General features: G+C 47.3%; 3 protein-coding genes across 3 annotated transcripts; 1 reads left to right on the top strand and 2 right to left on the bottom strand.

Annotated features, from left to right (window-relative positions):
- Positions 1-1,525: 1,525 nt before the first annotated feature.
- On the bottom strand, positions 1,526-4,104 carry LOC127778607 (beta-amylase-like). Its single transcript, XM_052305226.1, has 6 exons — positions 3,733-4,104; positions 3,569-3,649; positions 3,077-3,478; positions 2,800-2,964; positions 1,950-2,681; positions 1,526-1,868 (listed from the first exon to the last, which is right to left on the bottom strand). Exons 1-6 carry the CDS (start codon positions 4,018-4,020, stop codon positions 1,662-1,664), a joined length of 1,875 nt encoding a protein of 624 aa, XP_052161186.1. The 5' UTR covers positions 4,021-4,104; the 3' UTR covers positions 1,526-1,661.
- Positions 4,105-5,115: 1,011 nt separating this feature from the next.
- On the top strand, positions 5,116-8,148 carry LOC127780576 (transcription factor ILR3). Its single transcript, XM_052307499.1, has 5 exons — positions 5,116-5,425; positions 6,913-6,972; positions 7,051-7,128; positions 7,252-7,414; positions 7,633-8,148. Exons 1-5 carry the CDS (start codon positions 5,232-5,234, stop codon positions 7,906-7,908), a joined length of 771 nt encoding a protein of 256 aa, XP_052163459.1. The 5' UTR covers positions 5,116-5,231; the 3' UTR covers positions 7,909-8,148.
- Positions 8,149-8,598: 450 nt separating this feature from the next.
- LOC127780625 (blue copper protein-like) lies at positions 8,599-9,880 on the bottom strand. The gene is made up of 2 exons (XM_052307552.1): positions 9,574-9,880; positions 8,599-9,267 (listed from the first exon to the last, which is right to left on the bottom strand). The coding sequence occupies exons 1-2, from the start codon at positions 9,740-9,742 to the stop codon at positions 8,834-8,836; spliced, it is 603 nt and encodes a 200-aa protein (XP_052163512.1). The 5' UTR covers positions 9,743-9,880; the 3' UTR covers positions 8,599-8,833.
- Between the last annotated feature and the right edge of the window lie 11,285 nt (positions 9,881-21,165).

Here is a 21,165-nt window from a genome sequence, read left to right as displayed (position 1 = left end):
TCCCTCCGTCTAAAAATAAGTGCAACCATAAGTTTCCATGGACAACTTTAATCGTTCGTCTTATTTAAAATATTTTTCAAAAACTAAAATCCATAAGTCATGCATACGTACTATTCATATTTTATAATCTAATAATAGTATAAATATTAATTTTAAAAAAAATTTAAATAAGACGGACGATCAAAACTGGACAGAGAAATTTATGGCTACGTTTAGTAACAGCTCGTAGGGTTCTGATTTTCTCAGATTTTTGAATTAATTATTTTCTTCTCGGAATGGCTGCCACGTTATCCTTTGTGCGACTTCTCGATTGGGTGGATAGCATTGGTAGCACGCGGTACCACGGTGATTATGTTGATCCCCAGGCGTGGTTATGCTCCCTCGTGTCCCGGTTGCATTAACCGGTTGTGTCCGGTAAGGGCTTGCAAGCATGCTACACGCATCTTCATGTATTTTTGCCAAAAGAAAGAATCCTTGGTACCTTGGAAAATACTCCCTCCATCTATTTTTGATGGTCATATTTCCAAATCTAAAAAAATTATTTTTAATAGGCATATTTCAATCCAACAACTTATTAATGGCTTTCTTAGATTTAATGCGTGACTCTCCATTCTTCCACACAAGATTGGCTACATGGGTATAGAGAAATGTAAATATTAATGAATCATTTGTTTACGAGGAATGACTAGTAATATATTTAAATGGATGATAAGTAGAATCACTTATCCTTGGTCTGTATGTCAAGATGAAATATAACTATCAAAAGTAGATGAAGGGACTAGTAAAGTAACCCTTTCACCACTTTTACTCCATTATAAATTTTGTGAAAAACTCTATATACATTTGAGAAATATAACACGAAAAAGAGAAGATTATATTTTTAGAGATGGTGCTATAATACTAAGAAGCACAATGTTTTTTTTTATGCAAAACTTCCTCTCAAACTTATCTTGCCTGGTGTATTTGTATACTCCTTCAAAGGAAGTAGTGGTGGTGTGTGCGGGCTGTATGAATATATGCCCTCATCTATAATCTGACTAAATTTATACTTACATATAGCATAATAAAAAGGTAAGTGGGTCTCACTTGATATTGAGCGAACCGTGGCCTCAAACGCACTTCCCATGTCACCAGTGGCGGATGTAGCGTTAAAATATAAATGGGGCGGAAAACGAATATGTTCACTCGATAAGAGTAATCGAACACGACACATATCGTATTAATAGTTCATTCGTATAAGTGTCTCAATCTGTTGGGTGTTTATATCTTATTATACCTAATTTTGATGGCCCATAACTACTATAAGGAGATAAGGGGGTCTTGAGAGTATGGGGCGACACGAGCCGTAGCTGAGTCGGTCGACCCACCCCGCCTAATGGGTAGATCCACCCCTGCATGTCACAAGTGCCGTTATGAGTTTGCAACTATATATTTCCTCTGTCTTAAAATAAACTAAAATCTACTACGGTATGTGATATATTCTAGTACAATAAATCTGAACAGTAAACCGATTTGTTTAAATTCATTGTACTGGGATAAAATCTATTCAGATTTATTTACTATGATGCATCACTTATTGTACAAAATTCGTTTATTTTGGTACTTATAGAGTACGTGGCAATACTCCAATTTTTTCCTGACGCACACGTATTCCAGCAAGGCTAACAGAATATCCACTCGACCTTGTCGAACACCCAGTCGATCAGCTCGGCGAGCCCGCCGCCGACGCTCATGTCCGTCTCGCCGTCGAACGGATACGGCGGCTCCGGCGCCGTCGCGTCCAGCAGCCGCTCGATGGCCACCTCCGGCCCAGACCTCTCCAGAGGCCTCATGGGCCTCCCGTACCGGGCCGTATCCGGACAGCAATCCTGCACAAGAAAGCCCATTTCTCAGGCCTCCTTTTATGGGCCTAGATTTAGCCCATACTAACTGGCAAAATGGGCCCAAACCTGATCGGCGTGCATTTTCCTGACGAAGGCCTTGAAGGCCCGGAAGTTGGTCGCCGTCAGGAGCTCGTCCGACAGCCGGAGGTACGTCACGGCGGCGACGCGGCGCGGCGGCGCGCCGCCGCCGCCGGCGGGGCCGACGCCGTTGGGCCGCGCGTTCAGCAGCATCTGGTTGTACCCGCGCCGGTCGTGCCTGCTCAGCGCGTTCTCGCACGCCGCCTCGACGCCCTCCCTCCACGCCGCGCTCAGCGCCTGCCGCACCAGCCGCTCCGGCGAGCTCATCGCCTCCGGCGGCTGCTCCGAGTCCCGCATCTCGGCGCAGGTGAAGTTGAGCACGGCGCCGTCGTGCCGCGCCAGCATGCGCGCGACGGGGCGGTACCCGTCGCGGCCGGGCACGTTGTAGTAGCCGGCGGCGAGCTCCGCGGCGTGGCTCGGGTGCCGGTACCACCAGTGGATCCCGGACACCTTCGCGGCGAGCTTGAGGCTGCAGCCCAGGAACGCCATGTTCGCCTCGTCGAGGACCCTGTCGCCGTGCTCGAGCAGCTTGCTGGAGTACCACGTCAGGAAGAACCTCCCGGCCTCGGTCAGGTACGTGCCGCCGTCCGCCGCGAAGAACCGCGTGTCCTCCGGCGTGTCGTTGTACTCTCCGGCGGCGTCGCCCGGCAGCTCCCACTCCGGGTGCCCGGCCTCTGTCGCCGCCGCTCTGAAGTCCTCCTCCAGGTACTTGTCATAACACTGCAACATTTTTTTGTTCAAATTTCAAGTTTGAACATTTTACAAACTGATTAACAAATTTGAACCATTTGAACATCAAGAATTTTACATGTTCATTGTAGAGAGAAATTGATCCTACCTGGAACTGACCGATGCCGGGGAATTCCCAACCTTGGCTCTCTGGGTAGGATGGGTATCTCAGCTCACCTGCAGGGCCGAGGCCAACCTCTATGTCCACGATCAGGCCAGAGTCCAAGAAGTCAGCCATGTTCTCTCTGAAGCTCTTCATGAAATCGGCATACAACTAGTGTCACAGATAAACAAACGATCAAGTCGATTAGACTATCCTTAATTTGATCATGGTTTTGATATGTAAATTTGCAATCTCAATGTCATAAATTATGAAATCAGTGTACCTGGATGGCAGTTCTGCCATGGAACAGAGGCCGGTTGTCCACGCCGATGGTGAGGTACTCATGGTTCCTCGCGCCGCCGGGACTCGTGTAGTACACGTCCGGGTCGGCGTCGCCGACGTCACGGACCCAGCGCGGCAGCGGGATGGCGACAGCGTCGCCGACGTTGCCGCCGCAGGCGTGGAACGACATGATGGCCTGCACCTTGAGTCCTTCCTCCTGCGCCACGCGGAACAGCTCCCGGTACGCGCGCCACTCGTACCGCGCCGGCCCGGCGCCCTCGACGATGCCCCACCACACGTCCGCCATGACGCCGTCGACGCCGGCCTCCCGCCGCAGCCGCCGCAGCCGCGCCCGAAGCCCCGCCGCGTCCTCCAGCTCGTTCTCCGCGGTGACCACGCCCAGCTGCACGCCACGCCACGCCACGGCGCGGCGCCGCTCGACACGATCAGTTGGAACGAAAGCTTGAGGAGATTGCGTGAGCTCGGAGCTTACCGGGAGCATGACGTAGACGGGGACGTAGTTGGCGAGCATCTTCTCCTCCTCTTCCTCCTCCTCGGTGAGCAATGGCGGAGGCTGCGGTGAACGAGCAATGCAGCAGGAGGCAGGAACTCAGTTTGAATCAAGAAAGTTCGCGCGCTCGGCGTGTGCCTAGGTACCTCGGGTAGAGGAGAAGCCTGTTCGCTCTCAGCGGCAATAGCACGGACCCGGAGAGAAGCCACCGTCTTCTGGGAGTCGGCGGCGACACGCCGCCGCCGCCGCCGCCCGGTTGCCGGCGGTGGAAGAAGAGGAGCAGGAGACGCCGCCCTGCTCCGGCATGTCCATCGTTGCTGCAGCCTGACCGGCTGCGACGATGGCGACGAGGTTGTAATCATGATGGGCAGCAGCGAAGCTGTCCGGGCTATGTTTGTCCAAATTTGAAAATTTTTGCTAGATGTTCTCGGCATATATCGTTGGCGACTTGGCGTGCCATGCCATCTGCGTGACACAAAAATCTGTCCCCTTTTTGGCGATGTGTGTTGGGAAGAATTGAGCAGGTGTTCATGAAGGTGTGGTTTGCGTGAGCTCTCAAGCGTGTTTTTTTTTTTTCTCCCGTTAAGTAAGAGGCTCATACCATTTCAGTTTCTGCTTTTCTAGTGGTGAATATTGAGGGTTCAGAAGAAGCTACTAGCTGTTGTTGTCTGTGCTTTTGGTTTTGGCTTTGTGCAGTGATAGCTACAGTAAGGGTGTGCGTTCAACATGCGAGCAAATGGCAGAGGATGGCTGCTTCCCCATTTTTCAATTCCACCTGAAGAAAATAAAATCGATGTTTTCCCAAATTAGAGGATGTCTTTATTATTTCCCAAATATTGAAGAGGATTATCGTAAAAGAAAAACTATTAGTATGACAAAATATAAATTAAGATAAAAATACTTAAAATAAAACAACACTTATATCTTTTTTAAACTAATTGGCCGAACCTCTTTGTTTTTCCCGAAACACATATACTCACCCTTATAAATCCACACACACGCACACCTTATCCCTATAAACAACTTTTTTAATAACACTAAAAAACACAAAACACTCTCTTCTGTTTTCAGAAAAAAAACTTTCTTTTGTTCAAGAATAAATACTTCACCTTTTATCCGAGCAAAAACACTCTCCTGAGCTCTACGTCTCTATTACTACCTCCATTCCATGATGTAACAATTTTTAGCTACTTGTTACATTTTGTGACGGAGGTATGATAAGTTAAGGGCTTGTTTGGCACAGCGTGGAGCTGGAGCTCAGCCAAACAATTTTAGTTCCACCTAAAATGAGAGAAGAGTTAGATGTAACGCTATCACAAAATAAATTAGAGATGTGAAGCTGGGTTTAAACTTTCTTTCCAACTCCATTTCAGAACCAACTCATGAAACTAAATTAAATTTAAGTTGCCGTAGCACTATCACTCCATCATCCAAAGCCTATGTCCATTCAGCCCATTACGGTCTGGCCCAAAGTCCGTATCCGTTCACCTCGTGCTCCTATTCCGCTTGTCCTTATCTCGGCGTCCGAGCCCACCACCGCACCACCGCCCCGAATCCGCCCCCAAATCTCCTCGCGACCTCGAAACCCTAGCCTCCTCCGGCCACCGTCGCCGGCCACGGTGAGCGGCCCCACCCCCCCGCAGCCATGGCCTCCCCGGAGGGCTCCACGTGGGTCTTCGACTGCCCTCTGATGGACGACCTCGCCGCCGCCGCCGGCTTCGACGCCGCCCCCGCCGGAGGCTTCTACTGGACGACGCCCGCTCCTCCGCAGGCGGCGCTACAGCCGCCGCCGCCGCAGCAGCAGCCCGTCGCCCCTGCCACCGCGGCTCCGAACGCCTGGTAATTGCGGGGTTTACGGCCTCCGATCGCGCTCCAGCCAGCCCTGGCTGGGCCCGGTGCCGTGGTCTGGGGTGCTACATTTTTTTTTCGTCCTGATTTGTCGCGGCAGCGTGTTAGTGCGTAAGTTGAGACTGGGTATATCGTGATCGTTGCTATTGATTGTTCGATTGGAGGTCGATAGAAGCGTATCATATCAGACTATCAGTGGGATTCGGATCAGGGGATTAGTCGTGTGTCTGAACATTTAGAACTAGTTACATACTCCCTCCGTTTTCTAAAATATGATGCCGTTGACTTTTTAAAATACATCTGATCATCTTATTCAAAAAAATTATATAATTGTTATTTATTTTACTGTGACTTGATTCATCATTCATCGTCAAATATTCTTTAGGCATGACTTAAAATTTTTTTATATTTGCACAAAAATTTTGAAGACGACGAATAGTCAAACGTTTATCAGAAAGTCAACGACGTCGTATATTAAAAAACAGAAGTAGTATAACCTAGTAGGAGTCAGCCTGTTTTACAGAACAGAAGGCTCAATTCCTGGTTATATTGAATTGTCAGCTTAATTTTCAAATCTATTTATTTGTGTGCATACCTAATGTATTTAAACCTAATTTAGGGCCTCTTCATGATTTATAATTCTCATTTTAATTGTGATGCAAAAGCTGCATAGCATAGCATATATAGTTTGCTAAACACGCACTGTTTCATGTTTATCTGGTGTCATGTCATGGGATAGTTGAACTGAAGAAAACATACACCATCATTGATGATGTTTATGATGCCACTATTGTACAAGATTCAGTTTGCCATGTAATATTACAATATAAGAACTGACAACAAGTAAACCAAATGGCGTCAAATTGGCCTGGTGGTGGGAGGGTGGATGGTTGTGATTTGCTGTAGGTCCAACTGTCTGAGATACCAGATTTTAAAATTTTTTATATCTATATGCAAGTAAATTGCATTGACATGATATTTTGAGCCAGGTATTGAGATTTGTCCTGAGCTTTCCAGTGGATTTTTCAATGAATGATCTATGAAGGATAAGAAACGGGGTGGGAGAAGTGGTTGATCTGTATCACTTGGGTTCCAGCACGAAGCTTACTGTGGAATGGAAATTTATTGAAGAACGTGTTCATGTTAGGATATTGTTTACTACAACTCTTTGATTTAAGAGTATTCTTTTATTTATGATACCTTTTTGTCTTGTGGTGCTAGTATATTTTCTTTATGCACCAGGAAGTCATCTCATGTCTTTTTAAATCTGTCCTGGTTTGTGACTTGGGTGCTTCCACCTTCCGGTGCCATAGGTTGTGGTGTTATGAACCACACAGTGCATCTTATCTGATGTACTGTTCTGTTGTGTTAAATTTGCTTGATTCTTTTGTTGTCATTGTATAGTTTTTTATGTACTTATTGCTGTATATTGTCATGACATATGGCATACTGAAGTACAAGTTTATTTTTTTCACCAGTGCTGAAATCAATGGCTCTGTGGACTGTGAACATGGCAAAGAACAGCCAACAAATAAACGGTTTGTTCACATCCATTATCCAATCTACATTTCCTGTTTTCTTTTGATCATTTCTAACTTGGCACCACAAAACATTAGTCCGAGATCAGAAAGTGGCACTCGACCAAGCTCCAAAGCATGCAGGGAAAAAGTAAGAAGGGACAAGTTGAACGAGAGGTAATTTTCGCATCATTTTTTTTTGACCAGGATTTTTGCATCATTTTTAATTCAACCCATTTTTCTGGTTGCAGCATTGTTTTTTCTAACTCTAAACTAATTCATGGACTTAATTTCTGTTAGGTTCTTGGAACTGGGTGCTGTCCTGGAACCAGGGAAGACACCCAAAATGGACAAATCGTCTATATTGAATGATGCTATTCGTGTAATGGCTGAGCTGCGTAGTGAGGCACAGAAGTTGAAGGAATCAAATGAGAGTCTCCAAGAGAAAATCAAAGAGTTGAAGGTATGTCTTTTTATTTTCTCTTCATAATTATTTGCCATGCATCTATTTTTATGGGCACCCCTGCAGCAGCTGTGTGCATATTGTTGTCTAAAATGTAATGACAATATTGATAGTTTTGTTGGCTCAGCATGGTGTTAACCTTAGGTTATATGGTTTGTATGGACTATAAAGTGTAAATCCAAAGGACAAACTAAGCATCATGTCCTTCAATTTTGCAGGCTGAGAAAAACGAGCTGCGTGATGAGAAGCAAAAGCTGAAGGCAGAGAAAGAGAGCCTGGAGCAGCAGATAAAGTTCCTGAATGCTCGACCAAGCTTCGTACCACACCCTCCGGTTATCCCAGCCAGTGCATTCACTGCTCCTCAAGGGCAAGCTGCCGGGCAGAAGCTGATGATGCCTGTGATTGGCTACCCAGGATTTCCGATGTGGCAGTTCATGCCGCCTTCTGATGTTGATACCACAGATGACACCAAGTCATGCCCTCCTGTTGCATAAGTCAAAGCAAAGATCAATTTGCCTCGCCTTGTAGGAAAGAGGTGAAACTGCCTTCCATTCAAGCCCAGTTTGGTCGTCAGTGTTTACTACCTAGCTAAACCCAGGATTAAACCGAAGCTTCGCTGTATCGAAGTATCAACCGGTGACATGTGAACTGACGAAAGATGACACCGTTGTATATTACATATTAGTAAATAAATTCCATCTGTCCAATTAAATGAGAATTAGATGCCATAGAATTATATCCCACCGTGTTTTGACCATTGAGAAGCATAATTGGGTTATTGGTGGCCATGTCCGAAGAAAAGGAAAACAATATGTGCTCTGTTTGGTGCAACGTGTTCACCTCACAGCAAGACGTGCTCTCCATGCTCCCTGGCATCTATGGTATTAGCCGTCAGGGAATAAAATATTCCATTCTTTTTGTACCATTTTGCGATTTTTCTCTTTTTCTTTCACCGGCATGCAATCCTGATCAAGTTCAGGGAGTTTGCTACTTGTAATTTGCCTAACATGATCTCCTCGCGCTTCAAATTAAATTATCTTTGGGATTCTCGTGTTTAATTCCAGGTTTGCCTTGTACTCAATAAATCGAATAGCATATGCAAACCCAACATAATGTTGATCAACGGAGAAAGTTTACTGTTTAGAAAGATAACAGCAAAGACCTTCAAAATGAAACAGCAAGATTCTTCTCTTTAAAAAATGGAACTGCAAAATACAGAAGGGCTCATGTATGCACAACAATTAATTAATACACAGCAACCCTCAAAACGAGTAACAAAACGCCTCCGGTGCAAGAAAAGTTTCACCACACCTCGATAAATATACGTAGAAACCCGTGTATTTACGTACGCACACATGTAAATATAGTAATTAAAATCAGTAAGAAATATAAAACGATATTAATTTCTTTTTATATCGTTTAGGCGGCCATGGCCACCAGAGCAGCCAAGGCCAGCCCGGCCACGGCCATCGCCGGCTGCTGCTGCCAATGCCGCGGCGCGGACGCCGCGGAGGAGCTCGGGCCGGCCGCCGGGGACGACGCCGAGTTCGACCTGTGCTGCTGCTCGTCGGCGGGAGGTGAGGGGAGCGGCGCCGGGGAAGGGCCGGCGTCCGCCGCCGCCGCCGCGGCGGCGGCCGAGGCGGAGTAAGGGACGGTGGTGACCTTGACGTGCATGGTGCCGTTGAGGCAGTGGCGCGGGATGCTGCAGATGAAGTAGCGCGTGCCGGCGGCGGCGAGCTCGAAGGTGGTGTTGCCGCCGGAGTGGACGGAGACGGGGTTGGTCGAGACGCAGCCGTCGTAGTCTGTCTCAGCCGGCACCTCCACCACGTTGTGGTACGGCTCGTACTTGAACGCTGCACGCCATTGTTGATCTCAATGATGAGCTCGTTTGATCAATCAACCAGTAATTAATTATCGATGGACAATGGCATTTGAGATAGATTAAGAATAAGAAAGCTATTAGCATATGATTAATTGTGTTTTAATTATTTACAATAAATAAATAAATTTATTTGATATTCCAAAACGACTTATATAGAAATTATTTGTAAGAAACATATCACGTAGTAGTTTGAAAAACGTGCTGATGGGAATCGAGAGAAAATGTACATCTTAATCAGAACAGGCCGTCTAAATGCACTGCAATGGAGATTAATTACTTATGGTGTCGCCGACTATGAACGTCTTGCCGGCGGCCCACTTGTCATAGTCGACGTAGGTGTCCCAGCCGTAGGAGCCGCCGACCGTGTAGTCCTTGGCCACCGCCGTCGAGGCCACCGCCGCGACCGCCATGACGGCGGCGAGCAATGCTACGGAGCTAGCCTTCATGCTCCCCTCCCTTTGTGGTAGATCGATCGATCGATCGGCTCTCTCTGATGCTGCGGTGGTCGTCGCCTGATCGATCGATATGTTGTCACCAGCAAGCAATGGCTGTTTATATAAGGAGCAAGAACAAGGCAGAACTAGATACTGCTCTCTTCTCTCTCTTTTTTTTTCTGTTAAGTAATTGGGGCCAGTGTTTATGGCATGCATGTATAGAGGAGTTGTTGTGTAGATGTGATCTGGAGTTGCTTCCCGTTCATTCTACAAAATTGGAATCAAAATGATTTAATTGTGCATTGCACGTTGTACCTCTTGAGTTGACTTGTATATTATAGTTCCTTTTTTTTAATGAAATTGCTTCTACTCTGCAGCATGACTAAGTTATAAATTTACCTACCTGATGTCCTCGTTTGCATTCATGGCCATTCAACATTTCCAGATCAAATTCCACCTATTGTCTTTATAAACAAAAATAGAACATTTTTAATCAATTTTGTTTCTTTTCCAATATTAATTTGTGTGAGTATTTTTGTTAATATTATGGTAATTGATGCCATTATGTGTTTCTACCCAACATTTGTATTTTCATTATGTTAATGCGAGTATTCTGTGGTGGTGGTGGTAGGGTCAAGTAATCTAGAGTAAATTTCACAAAACTACAGATACTATGACCAAAACTATCACAAAACTACAGATTTAAGAAGTTGTATCAGAAAACTACATATTTAGCATCAAATTTATCACAAAACTACACATTTAAGATGTTTAAGATGAAGTGTTACAAAACTACATGTTTAGTAACTAAATTATCATAAAACTACGGGTTTAGAACCAATTTAATCACAAAGTAATAATGTTTATAGCTCCACCATAACAATGGTGCTAGGGATTTAAACTCCAATAGTTGTAGTTTTGTGATAAGTTCAATATTAAATATGTATTTTTGTGATACTTAACCTAAAATCTATAGTTTTGTGATAAATTTGGTGCTAAATGTGTAGTTTTATGATACAACTCCTTAAATCTATAGTTTTATGATAATTTGGTCAAAATACATGTAGTTTTGTGAAATTTACTCTAATCTAAATAATCTAAATAGTACAAGTAGTACTCCCTCTAATAGTACTCCCGGTTTTTAACATAGGTTAATGTTGATTTTTGTCGTACTTCTTACCATTTGTATTATTAAAAATGTCAGGTAACTATTATTCATTTTATTGTGATCTATTTTTATAAAAAAAATACTTTAGGCATGACTTTTTTTTTTCATATTTGCATAATTGCTGAAAATAAGACGAATTGTCAAATGTATATTCCGCAACAATACAGTTTAAAAAAAACATAGGCATGACCAAAATTTACAGCTTTTGGGTTGCCAAGGACTCAAGTCAACACAATACAAACCAAAAACATGTCTGTAGTTTGACTTTTCGGAATCACTATTATTATTTCTTCTCTCTGCCGATTTGATGGAAGCAATCCATGCAAGTTTTCATTGATTAGGCAATGGAATAATCAACTAATCAATTTTGCAGAACGTGAAGAGATGTTACTTGCCCCTTGCAGTTGCAGGTTGCGGACACACTCGACTCGATTGTGCCAATTACATCATCGACTATCAGACTTTCATGGTCGCAAAGAGAACTTCATTTTACGCACATACAACTCGTGGATGTGAATCAGTTCTTGAAAGAAAATGCAGCACTATGGTCTTGCCTGCCCTATCTTTGCTCGCACGAATAAATCATAGTACCGTTACATCTTTCGTAATTGCTCCGGGTTGCAAACATAATCACTAGTTTTCTTTTTGTTTTTCTTACTGGGATATCTCACGGAATTTCGATCCCCTTGCGTCGCTGGTGAGGTCGATGGATATGGGTTGCGAATCTGCGATGAAGCGGTGACATTTTGGGCCGGCATGCGCCGTTTGATAGTATGATGGCCTGTAAGACTGTTTGGGCTGTTTGCGGCGCCTAGATGGGCTTTTTTGTTTTGCATGCGGCCAATCAGAGCTGCGTTCGAAACAGAGGATGTGGCTGAGTTTTTCCTGGCAGGAAAAATGAGATGAGTAGCACATAATTAAGTAACTACTCCATCTATCCTAAAATAACTTTAACTTTCAAATAATTTCATCTTTCAAACAATGATTGTATTGAAATTTGAGAAATTAGGAACACATGCATTAGGCCTAGATAAAATGAGAGACAATTGCATTAGGATTTGATAAAGTTGAGGGCATTCTAATATTTTTTTCTTTATATTGGTATGTGTGAATGGGTGAAAAATAAAGTTATTTTAGGATGGCGATTGTCACGCCCAGAAATTTAACCTAAATTTCCAAACTATTTTGCGTATTAAATCCCTGTCCAGGACCAGCCAGGGTACACAAAACGACAAGTAATATACAGTTCCAAACGTAAATAAAGCGTAAAATACTTACAGAAGAGGCACTTAGTCCTCACACCGTAACAGAACGATAGCAGCGGAAAAAGGCGATCCTAGCGGGGCTTCAGCTCCACTCCACAGGCAAAACTCAACTGGGGTCTGAGCCTTGGTCCTCTAACTCCATCTTCAGCTCAGAAGCACTACACTTCTGAAAAGGGGGAATAATAGCAAGACTGAGTACAACCACCGTACTCAGCAAGCCACACCAACAATGCAGATGTGCAAAGGGATACAAGGACGGTTTGTGGCTATTTGCATAAAGGCGGTTGTAAAACATTTTATTGAGAAAATGGTAAAACGGTTGAGTAATTAAAGTAACATTAAATCTCCACTGATCAACGCTACACCACGTTGAACAGGCCCAACCAACCCACCTGAACTACAGTGCATTGGGTCGATTTATTAAGTGTGAGACTAATCACGGTGAATCTGGTCGACCGCCCATAACCGCGGGCACGGCTATTCGAATAGTTTTACTCTGATCAGAGGTGCACAAAAACCCACAAGACACAGCCCCACGACACGTTTCCGTGCGCCGACATGCCACCACGACATACTGGAAAGAGGCCGTGACAGGACCCTTCGCATAACCCCCTCTAGCCAAGCACACCACACCTCAGGTTTCACCCCCGTCCCTAGCGGGCAACGGGCAGTCCCCTCTCGTGCCTAGGTGAATCCGGAAGCGACAGAGGCCGTCGCAGGGCCCGCCCCGCTCCATCACGCCCACCCTTGCTTGGATGCGTCGACTAGAGGAAAGCTACACTACAAGCCCAGCCGTTGCCCACGCTGGCTTGTGGTAAGTACGATAAGTTCTTCCAGGGCATCCCGCGAACCGGTCCTTAACTGCCATGGGTGCGACCAGCAAAACCATGCACCCACAGCCCACCATTCAGTCGCATTTTAGTTGGATAATTACGACCATGAAGCATGGCCAGATGTCTCGAGCACGCAGCTCAACAAGATACTAGAATGTCTAATACTGTAATTATCCCATCGACTGAGCTAGTGGTAATTAAGCATGGCTAAGCATATAGTTCTAGCTAGGTCACATAAGTAACATGAGCTAGTCGATTTATTACCCCCGGTTGACAAAGGACAGATATCAAGCAAACATGGCACAAGCGAGCAAATAGGTAATACCCGGCTCCCATGTAATTAGCAAAACATGCATATTTATTTGCAAACAGTAAAACATTTGTAAATTGGGATCAACATGCTCAAGGGGAATGTGTGACTTGCCTTGCTTCTTCAAACAATCTTCCGAACTCTTATCCTTGCGATCGCGGACTTCCGAAACGACGGATTCTACACGCTGGCACGCAAAACGAGGAAAAACTCTAATAAAAACCAAGGGAACAGTACATAAAAAGTAAACAAACATGTAAAGCTCAATTTTAGATGAATTTTGCAAGTTGAATGGCTCAATTCGGAGTTCGAATGAATTAGATATGAATTTTACAAGTTTTGAGCCATTTAAATGAATTTCTAGAATTATTAACGAATTATTGTGCAATTGTTAATTATTTTATCAAAGGAAAAGGCTCCTGCTGGCGTCATCAAAGGGCAGCGGCGCCGACAGGCGGGCCCCACACGACAGCGGGCAAGGGAGTGGTCCACCGTGGACTGGAACCACGGGGTGGTCCACCGCCGGTCCACGGGAACCGACGGCCCAGATCAGCCCGAGCTGATCGGGCGGCCACGGGGTGGCGCGGCTGAGCATGGGCACGGCTCACGGCGGCGCGGCCTCCTGCGACGGCGGCCGACGCACGCGGGAAAGCGGCGGCGCGGCGCGGCAAGGGGATCCGGGCGGCCTAGGCGAGCGGGGCGGCGACAAGCCGGCCGGCCGACCTAACGGCGGCGGCGCATGGCCCGGTGGTCGCTGGCGCGGCAGCACGCACGGGAGACAGAGGAGGGAGGCAAGGAAGGAGAGAAGGAGCTCACCAAGGACGCGACGACGAGGGGCGGGGAAAGGCGGGGGAGCTCGGCGTCGGCGCTCCTCGGGACGAAGGCGCAACGGCGGCCCGGCGGCGTAGGGTGGAGGTGGCTTGGGATGCACGGTGGAAGGGTGGTTGCGGCGATCAAATGGGGAAACGGAGCGGAGGCCGGGGTGCGGCGAGGCACGGAGAAGCCGACGGTGCAAACGGCGCGGCGCGGCAGCGGCTAGGGCGGCGGCTAGAGGTGGCCGGAGCTCGCCGGTGACCGATGGAGAGAGGGAGCACGGTGGAGAGGTGGTTCGCGTGGTGGAAGGGGAGGAAGAAACGGCGGCCGAGCGTGCCCTTGAGGTGGCAAAGCCAGCGGTGGCGGCGGAGCAGTGCGGCGGCGACCCTAGCGACGGGAAACGGCGGCCGGAGTTCGCCGGAGTGTGGCGGCGCGCGGGAGCGGCGTGGGGAGAGCGAGGGAGAGAGTGCCGGGCTCGGGGAACAAGGGGAATAGACGAGGGGAGCACGGGGGTGCTTTTTATGGGCTCGGGAAGGCGGGATCGAGGCCGGACGTGGCGGAATCGGCCGGCGAAGTGGGGCGCCGACGTGGGGTGGTGGAGGGGTTAACCGGCACCGATTTTCGCGGGGAGAGTGGGGGGGAAGGTGGAGGAGGTGGAGGGGATTGATTTCACGCGTTCGTGGGGCGGGGTGGAGCGCAGGAGCCGCGGCGTCGTGGGGCGAAACCGGCGGCCATGGCGGCAGTTGGGGCGACGGGAGGGTGGGGCAGTCGGGTCTCACCTGTCGGGGAGAGAGAGAGGGGAAAACGGGCGAGGGAGGTAAAGCAGACTTGAGGGAGAGAGAGAGCCGAGTGGGCCGAGGGAGGAGGTCGGCCCGAGAGGGAGAGAAAAGGGGCGCGCGGGCCGCGGGAGAGAATGAAGACTTGGGCCGAAAATGGCCCAAAGAAAGGAAGGGGGATTTTATTTGTTTTCTTTTTATTTTAATTGATGCAATGATCTTTGTGCTATTAAAACTATTTCTCGAGCTCCGAAAATTCACGGAAAATTCCGGAGAGTACATTAGGGCACAAAGAATATTACAAAATATTCCCGGCCAATGATTTTTAAAGGAAATTTTAATTTCCTCCATAATTTCACTTGATTAAATTGATTTAACTTTTATTTAATTTCTAGAAAATGCATTATTTAATGATTTTTAATCCCGAACGAAAATCGGGGCGTTACAGCGATAGAATTAGCTATTATACACTTGAAATTGGATTTATTTGATTTTTAAAAAGGAACTAGCAAAATGCCCATCGTTGCCACATAATTTAAAAGATCACATCAGAGTATTACAGAGAGGAAATCTATTTTGAGTTTCAGAGCTTAGTTTCAGGGGATGCTATAAAAGGAATCCCGTTCGGATGGGATGGCACCGGTTAGGTATCAGATGATGCTTACCAAGTATCATGTGATTCTTACTAGGTATCAAGTGATACTTGCATTGCGAGGTACCAGGTGATCACCTTTAAGTATCATCTTATATCTAGGTGTTGGTACCTGTTGATACCACCTGATACTCGTTGATACCAGAGTGGTACCTACAAGATATTAGGAGCCGAGCATTGAGGGGAGGAGTGACTAGGAGACGAAGAGGACGTTGGTGACGGCGTAAAGCTTGGCCGTGCCAAGTTCCTAGACGCGGGCGCCGCTGCCACCCTTGGTGTGCACCTCCTAGATATGGCGTCGCTACCATCTCAGTGAAGAAATCTATTGCCCGAGGAGCTCCACTACCATCTCCCGTAAAAAGAAATCTGGCATCTGAGGAGCTCGTTCGCGCTTGACTCTTGGACCATCGCCGCTCGGCTATTGGACATGGCGCCACTACCATCGCCGCGAAGAAATCATTTGCTGCCGCCATAGGAGAGGAAGCAACACTGCATACACAAAGAAACCTGTCGTTGGTGATGTGGAAGGAAGGCGGCACTGTGTCGTTGGAGGGAAGGAGTGGTTGGGAGGTGAGAAGGACACTAGAGATCTTCGACTTCCTGGAGGAGTGGGACCACCTCAACTGGGCGACCTCATTGTCTTCGTGAGGAGCGGGTCCGCCTTCGTCCCCTCCATGCTCACCATGGGATTAGGGCAACCCGTGAGGAGGATGGTGAACAGGATCCCGTCCCCTCAGCATTTATGTAGTTTTAAATTAATTAGGGATTGTTTGTTCTTATGTTACCAGTCTCGTAAAATAATAATCCAGTTATTAGCGGCGTGCAAGGATGATCATGATTGAGAGCTCCAGGGTCTAGCCGTGACTTCTACTCTTCTATTGTACGTTTGATTTGGAGTGAAAATAGACAATATAAGATGATAGTAGATTCACCACTCACCACCACCACAACTAATCCCTTTGAGAATAAAAGGTTATCTTTAATAAATATATCGTTTAGTAGTTTTGCGAAGTGTGCTTGCTTAAGATGATAGAGTAGCTCACCCCAACTTGTCTTTAGAATGTGTGTTACTAGAGGGAGCTTTTTCCACGTTTATCATGAGCACACTTCTCTAAACACTAAACGGTATGTTTTCCGAAAACATTCTATATCGAAGGTCTTTCAAACATCAGAGAAATTAAAATTTCAAGTTCTCAATTGATCTTATCCTGATCACTTGCACCGTTTTATTATGTGTAGTCGATAAAGCTCACGTCGATTCTTGATTTGAACATAACCTTAGACTAGTGAGAGCACACATAATAATAAAAATATAAGATGATGTAAGCAAGCTATACAGGTTGTAGAATTAGATTTGTGCTGACCGCTGTGTTATAGAGGAGAAAAGAGAAACAAACTACTACTACTATCTATAACCAACTAGTAACTATATAAAGTACAGGGTCCAACGAGCTTTACGAGAAAAGAGAAATGATAGGCTAGATATTAGCAGTTGCCTATACTTTATACTCCCTCCGTCCAAAAAAAAAAGACAAACCCTGATTTCCGTGCCCAATATTTGACCGTCCGTCTTATTTAAAAAATTATGAAAAAAATTAAAAAGACAAGTCACGCATAAAATATTAATCATGTTTTATCATCTAACAACAATAAAAATATGAATTATAAAAAAATTTCATATAAGACGGATAGTCAAAGTTGGACACGGAAACCCAGGGTTTGTCATTTTTTTGGGACGGAGGGAGTAGATGGCAAAAAGCCCGAGGCCCGACGGCCCGACCCACGGTACGGTATTTTGGCCCGATCCAAGCACGGCATGGCACGGCCCGACTGCTGGTGGGCCGTGCCTAGGCCGGAGGTGCAGCCCATGGGCCGGCCTGACCTGACACAAAGTGCCGATCAGCCGTGCCGGCCCGATGGCTGGTGGGCCTTGACTAGCCGTGCCTGGGCCAGACCGTGCCGGGCGGACCTTATGGCCATCTATATTATACTTTGCTCTAATTTGGGCTGTGAGCCTCACTCATTCGACGGCCGACGTAATGGGTGAACTAATAAGGAAAAAGTACACTCAAGGTCCCTCAACTTGTCATCGAGATACAAAATCATCCTCAAACCGCAAAACCAGATATCTCGCATCCCTTAACTAATCAAAACCGGTCACAAAAGGTCCCTCGGTAGTTTTGACCCCGATTTTAGCCTACGTGGCGGCTGAGTCAGCTTGGGACCCACATAGGCCCCACATTTCTTTCCCCTCCTATCCCTCCACGTCATCATCTCTTTTCTCGGCTAGCGACAGGCGACGGGGAGGCCGGCGATCTCTACAAATCCAGCGTCAGCGTCGGCTTGGTGGTGGCGGCGAGGCGCGGGGAGGCCGGCGTCGGCGTCGCCCTGTCGGAGGAATCACGGTGCGGCAACGTCGAGCAGTCGGCTTGGCGGCGGCGGGCGAGCGGTGGCGGGGCCCCTCCCGCGGGTGAAGTAGGCGTCGGTGCGGTCAGTGTCGCGGGTGGTCTCCCAGACGAGGCCCGCGTAGAGCGCGAGGGCGTCGCCGTCGCCGGGGTTGGCGACGATGGCGTGCTCGCAGTACTCCTGCGCTCTCGCTACGTCCCTCTCCACCTTCTTGAGAAACCTCGCGTAGTTGCCGAGCAGCAGCGGGTTCGTTGGGTCGGCCTGGATCATCCGCTGGCAGTGCACGTCGGTGTCGCAGCGGCCGTCGCGCCCTTCCCCCCGCCGCCGCCGCCGTTGCACACCTTCCTCCCGCTACCTCCTCCCCCGACGCCCTCCTCGACGACTGCCACGGACGCCGCGTTGCCTTCCCTCCCCCTCCCATATCCGCGTCCAGCCCGGTGCTCGTCAGCAGCCGCCGCAGCGGCACAGCCGCCCCGACCGACTGCTCGGGGCCCCTCCCGTCGGAACATCTCCGCCGTCAAGAGCATCTCCGCCGACACGTTCGTCGCCGACGCCGACGCCGCCTCCGTCCCGCCCTTCGGATTCTGGGCTCCCAGATGCAGCCGCTGATGAGGCGATTCCTGAGGTCGCCGGCGCTGGTGGAGCTCGGCGGCGGGAGGGAGGGAGCGGCGGGGGTGGTGCTGGTGTCTGCCGTCGAGAAGAGCCGTCTCAGCGTGCACCTGTGGACGCTGCGCGGCGGCGGCGGCCACGGAGGAGGAGCAGGCGACGGTGGCGCGTGGACGGAGGTGCACGCGCAGTTCGCCGTGGTGGAGGGCGGGCGCGGGTTCGAGTGCGCGGCGCACGGCGACTACGTCGTGCACGGCGTAAGAGCCCCGCCTGGCGACGTCGGCCATTGGCCTCCTCGACCTCGACGCCATGGATGGAGCACCGCCTGGATGGTGTGAAAAAAGAAGAGAAAAAAGAAAGGGGAAAGAGAGAGTTGACGTGGTATGCTGACATGTGGGGCCCACGTGTGTCCCACGCTGACTCAGCCACCATGTAAACCAAAACCGGGGTTAAAACCACTAAAGAATCTCAGTTGACTGATTTTGTATAGTTAAGGGACCCTGTATATCTGGTTTTATGGTTCGAGAACGTTTTTTATGCCAATGACAAGTTGAGGGACCTTCGGTGTACTTTTTCCAACTAATAAACAGAACTCTTCTACCCCGTTATCCGGTATTATATTGCCTGCCTGCCAGGGAGTCTGGGGCCGAGCCCGCCGAGCTACCGCCCACGGTTTGTGGCGAACACCACCGTTTTCGCGGGTGCTGATCTCGATCGTCGATCATATCGACAGGTGAGCATATATGCATATGTCATGTCAGCCCCCGTGACGGGTGCTGTGGCGTGCCTTGCTCGATCCACTCATCATGACCGATCGAGAGAGCTTACCGCCAAGTGGCCAAAGTTGACGCCGCGTTGATCGTTCGTCCGCCCACCCCCGGCCGTCGTCGGTCGCGACGGAGCCTTTTAGAGCAAGTATAATAGCGCTATAATCCTAAAATAAACTTATGTGGAGGAGAGAGGTAGAAAAAAATTAAAGGGGTTAGCTCTCATGTAAGAGCTAGCTTAACACAATCTCCAAGACAAATGCATTAAATGTATAAGTGAGAGATAGAGAGAGGAAAAGAAAATTGTAGCTAACTTTATAGCTAATCTATTATATATGTTGGTTTTAAGATGAGCTAATAGTAAGAAGTGAGCTATAATATTATCCTTGCTCTTATATGGTCTTGATCTCTTGTTACGGAGATTCGTGCGCTGGAACTTGGCGACATGGACTCACAGATCCCGCTAGTTGTTTTTCTTGCCCCATCGAAGACTATATATTCTTCCCCTTCTCCAACCCACATCCCTCATCGCACCCACGTTTTTAAACTGCTAAACAGTGTGTTTTTTTAAGTTTTCTATAGAAAAATTAATTTAGAAAATCATATTAATCTATTTTTCAAGTTTTTTTACTAATACTTAATTAATCTCGCTCATTTGCTTTGTTTTTCGTGCTAGGAAACAGGGTTGGGAACCTTGCCTCCCGAACTCGTACTCAGCCTAATTGTTTGGTTCACATGTTTGAGCTAGATGCGTGGCTCATAAATTAATTGGTCACACCTTAAATAAGGTTTGGCTAAAAGATAAATGTATAATATATAGACCTTTGAATTGAAAAACTATGACATATGCCACAACTTTGTTGTATCCTGCAGCTGAAGCTCGCACGTGGTGTATACATCAGGTGCACTGTGCTTCATCTACTGTCTATGCACAATTAAATGAGTTCCATTGCAAAATGAAAAGAATCCAAATATAGAAGCATAAATATATCTTTATTGCGTACTTTATATTTAATTTGTCCTATGAAATGAATCGATGTATATACTGTCAGACGTTTGAGGTCACGACAATAGTATTTGCATGGTGTGACGATCATCGATACCAAGATATATACGGGATTGAGGTAAAAGAAATGGAGACAAGGCTTTTATACAGGTTCGGGCCCCTTATCTGACAGGTAATAGCCCTACTCCTATTGGCTGTAGCTGGTGTTACTCTATATTCATCATAATCACAAAAGTACAATATTTGGGATTGTCTATCTAGCCGTCGTTGACATGGCGGTATGAACACCAATACGTGATCGACGATGTGGTAGTTTTCCTCCTCGAATATAAACTCGCCGAGATCAGAGATTGCACTAGATCTCTCTTATTGGCCTCTGTAGGCACCAGATTGGGTCTGTCTAGGTTAATCTTTGATGTCGACGTCTGGCTTGTCTTGGCTTGTGTTGGTCTCCTCCCTCTCCTCCTAGAGGGTCTTGTATTTATATCCATAGATGTCCCCTTGTCCAAGTAGAACTAGAGAGACCAATATGGATACAATCCGAGTAGTCCATGTAGTTTCCATATAGAACTCTACTTGTCCTTCCTTATCTGGAACTCCTTCTATATACGAGGTATGATTCCGTATAAGACTTGGTATATGATGGGTCCTGCCGAGGTTAGTTGATTACCATTGGGTATGTGGTGTCCATAACCATGACAATAGCCCCAACTTCAACTAAAATGAATTCACATTGTCATGCTCACTTGGTCGTTCTCGATAACATTCAAGAAGACATGGAGTACTCAACATCTCTGAAAGAAGATCAACGGTGCACAAGTGTATTTGAATTG

Source organism: Oryza glaberrima, chromosome 7 (genome assembly GCF_000147395.1).
Source record: "Oryza glaberrima chromosome 7, OglaRS2, whole genome shotgun sequence".
Lineage (NCBI taxonomy): Eukaryota > Viridiplantae > Streptophyta > Magnoliopsida > Poales > Poaceae > Oryza > Oryza glaberrima.
Note: the sequence above shows the minus strand (reverse complement) of the source record. Positions and strands in the feature narration are given on the sequence as shown.

Excerpts from the sequence above, each read along its gene's own strand:
- LOC127780576 (XM_052307499.1), top strand. The coding sequence starts at position 5,232 with ATGGCCTCCCCGGAGGGCTCCACGTGGGTCTTCGACTGCCCTCTGATG. Across the intron at positions 6,973-7,050 it reads GAACAGCCAACAAATAAACG|TCCGAGATCAGAAAGTGGCA; the intron begins GTTTGTTCACAT and ends ACAAAACATTAG. Across the intron at positions 7,129-7,251 it reads AGGGACAAGTTGAACGAGAG|GTTCTTGGAACTGGGTGCTG; the intron begins GTAATTTTCGCA and ends AATTTCTGTTAG.
- LOC127780625 (XM_052307552.1), bottom strand. The coding sequence starts at position 9,742 with ATGAAGGCTAGCTCCGTAGCATTGCTCGCCGCCGTCATGGCGGTCGCG. Across the intron at positions 9,268-9,573 it reads CATAGTCGGCGACACCATAA|CGTTCAAGTACGAGCCGTAC; the intron begins GTAATTAATCTC and ends AATGGCGTGCAG.
- LOC127778607 (XM_052305226.1), bottom strand. The coding sequence starts at position 4,020 with ATGCCGAGAACATCTAGCAAAAATTTTCAAATTTGGACAAACATAGCC. Across the intron at positions 3,650-3,732 it reads AGGCTTCTCCTCTACCCGAG|CCTCCGCCATTGCTCACCGA; the intron begins GTACCTAGGCAC and ends CGTTCACCGCAG. Across the intron at positions 1,869-1,949 it reads GGAAAATGCACGCCGATCAG|GATTGCTGTCCGGATACGGC; the intron begins GTTTGGGCCCAT and ends TTTCTTGTGCAG.